Genomic DNA, 10,952 nt, shown 5'->3' with positions numbered 1-10,952 from the left:
AGGTGCTCTGCTCACCTTGGTGACAGTGTATAGTTAAGTGAACCTTCTTTGAAGAGTCCAGAAATAGTAAGCAAACACTAGTGGACGAAGTGAGCCCGCCACTCAGATCTGTACTAGTCGGGTTGCGGCGGTTCACTGGCCATGAACTGATCAGCTCAAGAAACCTTCCGCGCGATGGTTCTTCCAAGAAAATCACCGACATGCATGTTTCTACGCCTTGTCAGCCCCACTCGTGACAGGGGCCCATTTTCAGTGCATTAATCTTGCTAAAAACTGCAGAGGAAGCTCCGGCGGTATATAACTGCATTAAAAAATAGTAGAAAAATATGTACATTGAGCTGCCTGTTATCGTCAACTACAAAGGAAAGAAGAAGAAGAAAACGTTCCAAACGCACTGCCACAAAACGCAAGGCGAAAGTACCAAAGAAGAAGCGGATCCGCCGTTGACAATCACAAGTCAAGTAGTATTGTAAAAGCATAGGCAACTCAAACGCCGCCAAAGAAAATCCAAAGAAGCTGAGACTAGGGAACCATCCCAGCTTCTTCCTGCAGGTTTCCCCCGCCCTCCATTTCCTGCCCCCTTCCTCCTCCTCATCTATATCAGACCCCCTGCCAATGGACTCCTCCTTCCCTTTCTTCCACAATGGCTTCTTCCAAGCGGCCCCGTCCATGTTCCGGCGACGGCGGCGAGCTCTCCCGGCCTTGCAAGCGCTGGACATCACTCGTCATGTGAGTCTCCGCCTCTGGATTTCCATCCTTGGGATCAAATCAACGGCTGGTCAACTTAATTACCTTGTTCATATGCGATCCTGAGCTGATCTGTTTGGGTGGCAGGCATGTGAGGGGGAGGAGGACCATGGGTCAGGGAGTGTTTGGCTTCAGAGGGATCATAGGGGAGGAGTTCATGGCCATGTTCCTGCCGGTTTTCAGCAACATGGTTCAGAGAGTGGTAGGCACTTGGTCAAACAAAGCGCTTCCTGTCCCCATATGCCCTTTTTGATTTATTTATGAGAATTTTTAGTAGTACCTGTGTGTGCTTCTCATATCTGTAAAGGAACAGCTAAAAGAAAGGCCTATTATTCATTTGTGATACTTTGATATATTCACGTTTATAACAGCTAAAGGCCAAACATACGAATCTGTTCTTGATAATCTTTGTCTTCTTCTCAATATCATCTGGAAAAATTATAACCTTTCTCACATCTGCATATTTCAGGTTTCAGAGGAGGTAGAGAAAGCCATGTTCAGACAATTCAGTGCAGCAGCAGCGCCTCCAAGGTGGGAGATATACTTCTCCTTTCTCATGATAAAATTAGATCCATTTTACAAAATGTTTCAAGTCAGTCTCACTGCTCCTAACATACATGCTAAGCTGCCTCAATATGCTTCCATTTGCTCAATTTTGATGGTAATTTTTTGAGCTATATATGTAGGCTATTAGCTGGCCGGAGCCACCGTCCGAGGTATCAGCTCATGTTCTTGAATGATCTAAAACCAGTTTACACCATGATGAAGTTAGAAGCCAAGGATGGATCAGCTCTCAAGGTGGCCATGGTTGAAAACCTCGAAAACGACCAGACGAACGTCGTCAGGTTCGGTCATCTTTCTTCGGTTAGGGTTGAGGTTGTAGTCCTCCATGGCAACTTCAATGCTAAAAAAGAGGAATGCTGGACTCCTGAGGAATTCAGCAAGCATATAGTATGGGGCCGAGAGAAAAGCGCAAAACTCCTCAACGGTGATCTGATGCTGAAGCTCAGTGGAGGGGAAGCTTTCCTTGGAAGTGCTAACTTCACTGATAACTCTAGCTTCACAAGCACTAAGAAGTTCAGGCTGGGGCTGAGGCTTGTCGATGCCTTTGGAGAGAGGGTTCTTGAAGGAATCACTGAACCTTTCCGCGTTAAAGAGCGTAGGGTGGAGGGTATGCCTATTTGCCTCACATTTAAGCTGTTCATTTGCTTATTTATTTTTCCTCTTCACGAACGTGCCTTCTTTGTTTGGAGCTGAGACCGATCATATGAATCTTGCTGCTTTTGTAGGATTTGAAAAGCACTATCCACCTAAGCTGAGCGATGAAGTTTGGCGTTTGGAAAAGATTGGTAGGAATGGGGCTTACCGCCAGGCCTTGTCAGACAGCGGAATTGATACCGTGCAGAAGTTATTACAGTCTTATGTAAAGGATGAACAGAAGCTACTGAAGGTAAAGGTTCTATATATGTTTATCTATCTACTAATTAAAAAATACTGCACGATGCTTTAGTACAACAGAGTTACTGATATTGGACTAACAAGTTCTTCCGGTTTCTCCTCTACCTCTAGACTTTCACCAAGATGTCACCAGCAGCTTGGAAAGCCATCATAGAACATGCCATGACGTGCAAAGTTGGCGATACTCTTTACATGCATGAAATTAAGGAAAGCAACATGGAATTTTTCTTTGATGCCATACTTCAGCTTGTTGGGGTGAAATTTGGTGATTGTTACAAGCCCTTAGATATGATTCACCCAGCAGAGAAGGTGATTTAGCCCCACTTGCTTCAGGTAGGAGAGTTTCTCACTAATGCTCTAACATTTAATATTCTTTCTTCACAGAATTTAGTCGAGACTCTGAAGCAAAAGGCTTATGAGAATATGAAGGATGTTCAGTATGATCATATTATGATCAACAACCGTCCTGTACCACTTCATAAGTTTCATGCAAAGGGTGCATCTAGGTTGAGTAATGTTCTTCAAAATCGGCAGATACTGAATTATGGTACCATCTTGCCTGTTCTACGAGTTCCATTCACTAACCATAGTAATTACTTACGAACGTCAAACACTGATGTTAATTCGTTGGCAGGTCAGCACAGTAGGTTTCAAGGAGACTTCTTGACTAGTCAGGGACTTGAATCAAAGGAGAGATTCTGTGCTTTCCAACAAGCAACTGATGTAAGTAGTAATGCTTCAAACATAAACTATGGTTAAGGATAAGAAACATATAGAGGTTACTCTAAGGTGCTGTCATCAATTTTCAAGCAGGCTTCAGTGGATATGTCAAGATTTCTGCAGGGCCAGACTTCCAATGATGTTAGCCATCAAAGAGTCACCAACAAATTTACACCATATGATCCAAGCCAAGGAACTTTCTTAACTCGGCCAAGAATCACACGGCTACATATACCAAATATTGAAAGAACAGATTTTGGTCCAGATGCTGCAACTTCTCCTATTGTTCATGACAACATTCAGGCAGGGCAGGTTGTTATGCATGGTCAGCATGGACAGAACCACTCTCATTTCTCTGAAGAATCATACAATGTAAGATAACTTTTTCTTGTGCAAGCACTGTGACTTTTATTGGAAGTAATCTCTATCAAAAGTAACACTGGATATAAACTGGAACTGAACAATTCATTGGGATACTCTTAAACTGAACAAAATCAAGTATGTTTTGCACCTGCAGAGCTTCTCTGTCAGTAGTTTAATGTCTACGGATACAGCCATGGATTCTATGCAGCCTCACTCCCAGCTTACAAGCAGCAGTAAATACTCTGAAACATTACCTTTGCTGCTAATTACCTCATATTTGATGGTGACTTGCTTTGGATCTAATCAGTTCTGGATGACATCTGCAGGAGAGAGTTTCAGCAAGCAACCTGACCTACTGTGCAATGGACAAACACTATTTCAATCTAATCAAGTTGTTACTGGCTTTCAGCCATCAAGAACAAACAGCTTTGACTCGGCAGAAAATGATCAGCTCATACAAAGCTTCATTTCTCAGCTTTTTAGCAGTGAAGGGGCAGCGACACCTTTGTCGCCACGTAAGTGGGTCAAGATCAGGGCAGCATTGAAGCTAGCATCTGTAGGGCGACTCTCCAGGGCCTCAAGAAGGGGTCTGCATAGTCCCCCGGGAAGGGCAAGGCTGGTACCAACAACATGACCCTGCTGAATAGTGTGGATAACAATTGTGACAGAACAATGTGTGGATCAAGGATCCATCTTGATGTTGTACATCATGATATGGATGAAGTATATAATCTAATAATATAGTTAGTTAAAAATAGCAGTACTGCGGCAGAACAATGTGTGGAGCTTGTGTTCTAATCTGTTAGCAACAGTACAATGTGTGGAGCTTGTATTGTGATTTGTTAGCAACAGATATACAAGTAAATATTTCTGTAACTTAGTTGTTATTTATGAATTCAGGAGTCAGACCATGTGAAAAGCATGCAATTTTTCACTCTCTTGCTCCTGAAGTTCATTTGAGACAATCCTTTTAAAATGAAGTGAGGTGCCTTTAAATGCCGTGGATAAGTTGTAATTGGCCTGAGATTGGCAGTTTAGCTTGATACTTGCTATTGAAGAGATCAAGTAAAAAATGCTATAAACACAGCTAGCCTGTCCATTAGAAGCAACTGCTCACAAGGTGCAGCGCTCATGAACAAATGGTACAACAGTAATTTCTAGTGTAGAAGACGTACATATCCCAAATATGAAATTCCCCATGCTTAACTTCTTTCTGTCTCTTGAAGATCTTCTATCTATATTCAACGTAATAAAATGACCCATCCAGTGGATGTAAATCACTCCACATTGGTGATGCTTCCAAAGAGTTTCAAGAAGATACTTCTTTTCAAAAGCTTTCTGTTGAATTTGTCAGCACAATGCCATGCACGGACGAGGACGATGGCAACAAAATCCACCTTCACATTGATTCATTACTTTGCAGTGCTAGTTTTTCCATTTGGAGTTCTTCTTCCATCTGTACCACTCAAAAGTTGTTTGCCATTCTTGGTAGGTGTTTTTTGCACAGAGTTCCTGACTGGTGTTTGTAGTCTTTTCTGCGATTGTGGTGGTGACTTGCATGTTGGATTTGTACTCCTGAGTTGTTCAAAACCAGAAGAAAAGGTTAAAGTTACCTAATCATGTGCAAAGAATAGTTTCATTTGAGTATAAATAGCAGCTGGCCTCACCTCGTTGTCATATTATTTTCATTCTTTGCCCGAGGCTTCTTTTTATTTGAAACGCTTCCATTGGTAATGCCAACTACTTTCCGGCCACTGGCTGATGTCACCATGTCTTGGTCCAAGAAACAGCTGTTAGTAACACCATTAAATTCGTCTGGCTCCTGGTTTGGTACTGATTCAACCCTACCCCTTTGCGGCCCCGGAGTGTATCTTTGATAGAACAAATTCGGAAGCAGGTTGTGAGTGGTGAGATTAGGCTCCTGCTCTGAAACAGAATTGCTATTCTCGAATTGGTCGTCACCACCAGCTGTGTTACCAACCCAGGAATTCTTGACCAAGTTAGGCGAGTTATGCTCGACGAGGATGCCAGAGCCAGGAATATCAAACTTTAGCACTTTTTGCATGGGAGTGACATTGTTCCGGACCTTTTAAAAAAGAGAATATACAGTGACCTATATTAGAGTTCCACATGTCAAGAAGATTAAGATTAAAAGTTACATATGGTACAATTTCTGTTTTCTCAATTGGATTAACTGAGCAATCCAATTTCTTTTCTAAATTGAAGACCTATATCAACAAACTATCTACTTAAGCCCACTTAGTAACAAAGCTTTTTTTCACAAGACATTTCTGTTTTAGAAGGGTTTCACTGTCCTCAAGTTATGGGCCTAGGCCTGTAGATAATATTTGACTGGGATGACTGGGATGACTTGGTCAAATCAATACAATTTTTGTGCTATCCAAGAGAAAGAGCTGGGATGGCTGGAAAAGAGCTGGGATGGATAGAAAATAGTCACCTCTAGGTTTCCAACCTCTTCCATTGGCTGCCTGTTTTTTCGAAATACAGGCGTTGCATTGCCTTTGCTAATTCCATATATGTTTGGGCTTGACTGTGTGCTCTGAATGTTCTCTGGTTCTCCTTCCTTCTTAGCCAGTGCTGCCTTAAGGCAAGCAATCTAAAACTCACAAAAGAACATAAGTTTCTTTCTTATACATCTCAATGGCAGTGGCATGGTGCTACCTATAGCTAATTCACAGAAACAAAAAATCAAGAATAAGTAGTACCTGTTCTTTGAGCTCCCTAACCTCACCACCTTCTTTATTCGCTTTTGCTGCGCCCAGCTCAACAGAGGCAACTCGTTCAGCAAACTTCAAGGTGCTTATTGTCTCATTAACAGCATCTGGTTCAGGGCTTATGTGCACAAACATCAGTGTTTTTGCTTGTCCTCCTGAACGTTGCAACACAATGTTTATCCCATAGATTGTAGATTGTAGTACCAAGAAAGTGAAATTTGGGATATTAACTTTGCAAACTACCTAGAGAATCTTGCAAAAGCTGGGTAAGCTTGCTGTTGCGGTAAGGGACATGCGAGTTTTTCTGGGCAAGGGATGCGATCACATCTCCGAGTGCTGAAAGTGACTTGTTTATGTACAGTGCTTCCTTCAGTCTATCTCCAACAACCTCAGATTTATCAACTCTTTCACTACCGGCTAGATCAACAAGATGCATGCAACCTCTCAAGATTGTCCCGGATGTTATGTCACGTCCTTGAACATGAACAGTCAGGCAACTGCATGTAGGTTTCAGTCATAAGTATAAAGCTAAACTATACAGGTAAGAACACAGTATAAACAAGGTACGTTCATGCCAAACCTATGAGAGCGGCTGCTTCGGTCGTTGATGGCTGTTGAACCTACCACACGATTCTTTTGGCCCTGATTCATCAATTCAGCAACATCAGAGGTCGATGCGACAGGAACTATGCTTGCATCTGGAACTGCAAACCCTCTCTGTGAAGTATTTCTTATTTCTAATGTGCTAAACGTTAAGGAGATTCAAGATATTCCTCAAATAACTAAGATCCAAGATGAACAACAGAGAATTTTCTAATGTAAAAAGGATATCTTCTGTTTCCACTATCCTGAAGGAGATCTCTCACTTGCTCGTTGTAGATCTCAATCATCTGCACAGAAATTTCGTAATCGATTGTCCCTTTTCTCTGTGCTTGAAGATTAAATAAGTCATTTAGTGCTCTGTAGTTGACACCAACACTTTCCTCGCTCAGTACATTAGGTCCACTCTGCACAGCATCATAAGAATGGCCTCAGCTCTTTTACCTTTGTCCTACGAATATTGAGACAATTTTTTGACAAAGCTTATTACCATTGTATATGTCTTCCCTGATCCAGTCTGGCCATAAGCAAATATGCAAACATTGAAACCATCAAGAACCGAACGGATCAATGGTTGCATATCCGAAAAGACTTCCTCTGCATTTATAAAAAGAAAGCATGAAATTCGGTACTCAAGGAAGGTCAAGCTAATTATGAGTAAGCATATACAAAAGTATGTAACCTTGAGTGGCTGCTGGGCCAAAGACCTTGTTAAAAGTAAAAGATTTGCTTCCATCTTTTCCATATTTTGTGGGAGTGGTTATTGTGATTGTTCTTTCTTCCATGCCAGCAACACTACTGGAGGAATTTGCTTGTCCAGGTAGAAAAGGTCTCACTCGACAATATACTCTAATATTTCCTGGTGATAAAGTCAAACGAAATCTATGATGTAGACTAGTATGTTTAATATCTTATTCCTTGTGCACCAAAAATGGTTACCTTTAAGATCCTGTATTTGATTGTACAATTTGCGGTTATCCTCAAGAACTTTATGATAGCCAGAAGCCGCGTTAGAGAGGATGTACAGCTGCCTACCTGTTATAGCGTGTTAGAATATGGTGTTTCTTAAATAGATTTGCAGAAAAGAAAACTGATAGATGCAAAATCAATCATAAGTTACCAATTTTAGTAAAATCTTCAGAGTGCTGTATTCTCAATTGTTCCATTCCAGACTTGACAGATGAAAGGGAATTTCTTAATTCCTACAGTGAGCATATTATGTCAAAAGATCAAGCAAGGAATGCACAAATAACCGGAAAATATGATCAACCGAAATGCGGATTAGGGAAGACCAAACAAGGAATGTAAAACAAAAGGAAATACCTGGATATGTTTCTGTTGTAGAGCAATACTTATTTCCACCCCTGGTTGGAACTGTTCATCTGCACAATCACCATTCCGAACTACAGAGCTGACATCTTCCATCATCTTCAAGAGATTTGGCTCCTCTTCACCCATCTTCATTTCGTTCGTCAAACAATGAAACATATTAGTACATGAAAGCTCTCCGGCCATGTAGAAACTTGTTTGTCCTGAACCCTGAATCTATAGTTTTTCTTGGAAAGGCCTGGATGTATAGTTGTTGACATCCAATTTTAAAGCAATGCTCACTGTCTACATGTCTGGCTAATAGATGGCAAGAAACAAGTATACCTTAACTCGCTTACTGGTGGAAGTTTTTTCTGGCAATGATTTCTCTGGTCTGGAAAATAGGTCAGTTCCTTTAAGGTCACCTATGCAATTCACCTGTGATATGTTTGTCCAAATTAGTAAATCTGCACGGTTATATATCATCATCATATAAAAGTTCAATGCGATACAACTAAGAAAATGCCCCAGAAAATTTGGATAAACCTGATCTTCTCAATAATAGTGGAATGAAACATACCATGTGCTGGTTTGCAGCTCGACACTCATATTCCTGAATAACTTTGATCAGAAGTGACTCGACAATCTGCAAGTTGGCAAAGACTTTGGTTTCATTTTTTATGTCTACCAAGAGCGACTAAATGACGATCAACAATATATTCAAGGAAAGTAGGCTAACCGATGGGACTTCTTCTGGTTTCTTATCCAAGAGTAGCGTACGCACAAGCATGTTAAGGGATTCTGAAGTAGTCTACAAAGGAAGACACAGGTCATTATGAAGTACATCACATAACGAGTGTGAAATAGGAACTGATATTGCATTATAAAACTTACCATGTCAGTGGATTCTAGACAGCAATCAGTTTCTATGCTTTGCTCTGCTATTAAAACTTTCTGGATTGGCTCTGTTGTGTGGCTTCTCATTAACTTATTCATAAAAGCATCAGAATTCTTGAGTATGAAAGACTTCCCAAACATCGAAGGCTTTGTAATGCTGCCATATTTACATGGAGTCTGTCTCCCTGTTGTCTTACTTTCACTGAATGACTTCAGAGCAAGAACGCAATCGACAACTCGAACACCCTTGCCACCCTGAGTTCCAGTTGGCAAATAAAATATGTTACCTTTTGTCATGGAAAAGTAAGTCAATCATTTACTTTTGAATTCATTTGAAGTGCCTTACCAATAAGGATATAATCTACCTAAGGAATACTGAATTTATAAGCTAAATGAACCTATGGCATGAACTCTCTATACAAAATGTAAAAGAAATACCTTTTCCAAGTCAGACAGCTCAAATGTAGGGAGCCCTATATCTTGTAAACTGACAAGGAAGTTGCGCAAATTCTCAAAGTACTGATATGCGCACAAAGCTGAGCCATCAGCAGGTATAACAGTATCTGTGCGGGCTTCCACGACCTAAAATGTACGGGTATAACATCACCGTGTATTAGCAAGCATGGCAACTAAATAAACTAGAAGTACTGAGAGTGCAACTACCTTAGGTATGGCGCAGGGCTGAACCTTGTTCAGTGCATTGCAAAGGACAATTCCATTTCTCAGCCCAAGCCGGAATTCCTCCTCAGAGGGCTCTTCTGGCAGGTCCCTTGCACACACAATCCCGACTGTTCTTCGCAACCAACTGGCTGCATTATACCGTCTATTTGCTGCATTTTCAACCCCAGTAAATCATAAATTCACATTGTGCTGCTATATTGTAGCAATCATGCATATCAACTGTCGTAAGAACCATCACCATCATACACTATCTATTTTATTTAAAACACAAGCCCGTATGCTCAGTGTTAGGTTGGCACAAAATTATGAAACAACTGCTTCATGAACCAGCACAGGCAGCAGTATGATTTGCAAAGCGAATGATACAGTTGGCCCAGTATCACCATTAGCCGCCACCGCAGCAGTGTAATTTGCTAATGAACAACACAATTGGCAGTTTGGCACAGTATAATGTGCAGAGCGAACGATACTAAATGGTACAGTATTATCATTAGCTAGGACCAGTTTTAAACCAACCAACTCCAAGGCACAGAAAACACAACTATGAGCTCAACGCAAGCTAAAATTCAAACAAGCGCGACAAGGGAAACGTTTAAACTAGCGCCATCCACTGACTTGGGACCCAGATCACACCATGAAATTTGAATTCAACCGCATCTGCGAACATCTCGCCTAAATCAAGGGGCAAAGCGCCGAGATCAAGCCACCGTGACATCGGGATGGGAGTTTCCCCACCCCGGCGCTCATTTCTCCACCCCCAGTCAGCCAGCGAACCAAGAAGATCAAATCACTAAATTCTCGCCCCGCATTCAGCGCGATCCGCGCGTGTGCCCGCGGACTCACCTGCCTCCTGGGCCCGCCGGGTGGCCACGTCGATGTCCTTCACCGTCCCGTGATTCCGCAGCGCGCCCTCCGCCGCCGCCGGGGCCAGCTCCCTCCCAGTCGCCGTCGCCGTCGCCGTCGCCACCATCGTCCCTGGTCCAAGAAGGCCCGAACCAGCACCGATCCCGACGAGCCGACCGACTGCCGTGTGTCCGCTGGGAGAGGAGAGAAGAGAAGATGGAGCGGGGGAGAGGGAGGCAGGGTTGGGGTTGGGGGTGAACTCTCCTCGTCTGCAGTGGTGGGGTGGGGTGGGGTAGTGAGAGACCTGAGGCCCGAGGGGTTCTTCCTTGTGTTTTCGAATGGTGGTGGCGCTCGTGAGGGGAAGAGAGCGGTTGGGTGTTGTTGGTGACGTGGGGTGGGGGGCTTTCGAGGGGGTTAAATAAATGTTGATACTCTTGTTTTGCAATTTTTTAACCGAGAAGACGATACGTATCACCGTGCTGCTCCGCACCGTTGGATTTTGCGTACATGACGCCGATAGTGATTATGCATGTACAGTAGTACTTTTTAAAGTCATGACAAGTTGCACAGCGTATCAAAATGAAAAACGTTTGAAATCGG

At 42.4% G+C, this 10,952-nt stretch overlaps 2 protein-coding genes across 4 annotated transcripts; one reads left to right on the top strand and one right to left on the bottom strand.

Annotated features, from left to right (window-relative positions):
• The first annotated feature begins 403 nt into the window (after positions 1-403).
• On the top strand, positions 404-4,164 carry LOC123451896. Of its 2 annotated transcripts, XM_045128446.1 has the most exons (11): positions 406-729; positions 835-949; positions 1,217-1,278; positions 1,434-1,918; positions 2,037-2,197; positions 2,317-2,514; positions 2,590-2,752; positions 2,840-2,928; positions 3,019-3,297; positions 3,443-3,521; positions 3,615-4,164. In XM_045128446.1, exons 1-11 carry the CDS (start codon positions 644-646, stop codon positions 3,920-3,922), a joined length of 2,025 nt encoding a protein of 674 aa, XP_044984381.1. In that variant the 5' UTR covers positions 406-643; the 3' UTR covers positions 3,923-4,164. The 2 variants fall into 2 exon arrangements, with proteins under 2 accessions (XP_044984380.1, XP_044984381.1); XM_045128445.1 differs by having other exon boundaries at positions 404-729; positions 3,443-4,164.
• A 92-nt stretch (positions 4,165-4,256) lies between these two features.
• On the bottom strand, positions 4,257-10,710 carry LOC123451895 (kinesin-like protein KIN-14Q). Of its 2 annotated transcripts, XM_045128443.1 has the most exons (19): positions 10,353-10,710; positions 9,492-9,658; positions 9,267-9,410; positions 8,826-9,083; positions 8,671-8,742; positions 8,512-8,577; positions 8,277-8,369; positions 7,947-8,081; positions 7,744-7,825; positions 7,563-7,658; positions 7,306-7,482; positions 7,114-7,220; positions 6,855-7,030; positions 6,604-6,765; positions 6,267-6,520; positions 6,015-6,178; positions 5,747-5,905; positions 4,956-5,374; positions 4,257-4,863 (listed from the first exon to the last, which is right to left on the bottom strand). In XM_045128443.1, exons 1-19 carry the CDS (start codon positions 10,477-10,479, stop codon positions 4,701-4,703), a joined length of 3,021 nt encoding a protein of 1,006 aa, XP_044984378.1. In that variant the 5' UTR covers positions 10,480-10,710; the 3' UTR covers positions 4,257-4,700. The 2 variants fall into 2 exon arrangements, with proteins under 2 accessions (XP_044984378.1, XP_044984379.1); XM_045128444.1 differs by lacking the exon at positions 5,747-5,905.
• Between the last annotated feature and the right edge of the window lie 242 nt (positions 10,711-10,952).

Source organism: Hordeum vulgare, chromosome 5H (assembly GCF_904849725.1).
Source record: "Hordeum vulgare subsp. vulgare chromosome 5H, MorexV3_pseudomolecules_assembly, whole genome shotgun sequence".
Taxonomy (NCBI): Eukaryota; Viridiplantae; Streptophyta; class Magnoliopsida; order Poales; family Poaceae; genus Hordeum; species Hordeum vulgare.
Note: the sequence above shows the minus strand (reverse complement) of the source record. Positions and strands in the feature narration are given on the sequence as shown.

Excerpts from the sequence above, each read along its gene's own strand:
- LOC123451896 (XM_045128445.1), top strand. The coding sequence starts at position 644 with ATGGCTTCTTCCAAGCGGCCCCGTCCATGTTCCGGCGACGGCGGCGAG. Across the intron at positions 950-1,216 it reads GCAACATGGTTCAGAGAGTG|GTTTCAGAGGAGGTAGAGAA; the intron begins GTAGGCACTTGG and ends TGCATATTTCAG. Across the intron at positions 2,198-2,316 it reads ATGAACAGAAGCTACTGAAG|ACTTTCACCAAGATGTCACC; the intron begins GTAAAGGTTCTA and ends CTCTACCTCTAG.
- LOC123451895 (XM_045128443.1), bottom strand. The coding sequence starts at position 10,479 with ATGGTGGCGACGGCGACGGCGACGGCGACTGGGAGGGAGCTGGCCCCG. Across the intron at positions 7,826-7,946 it reads TACAACAGAAACATATCCAG|GAATTAAGAAATTCCCTTTC; the intron begins GTATTTCCTTTT and ends TGCTCACTGTAG. Across the intron at positions 5,375-5,746 it reads AAGAGGTTGGAAACCTAGAG|GTCCGGAACAATGTCACTCC; the intron begins GTGACTATTTTC and ends CTTTTTTAAAAG.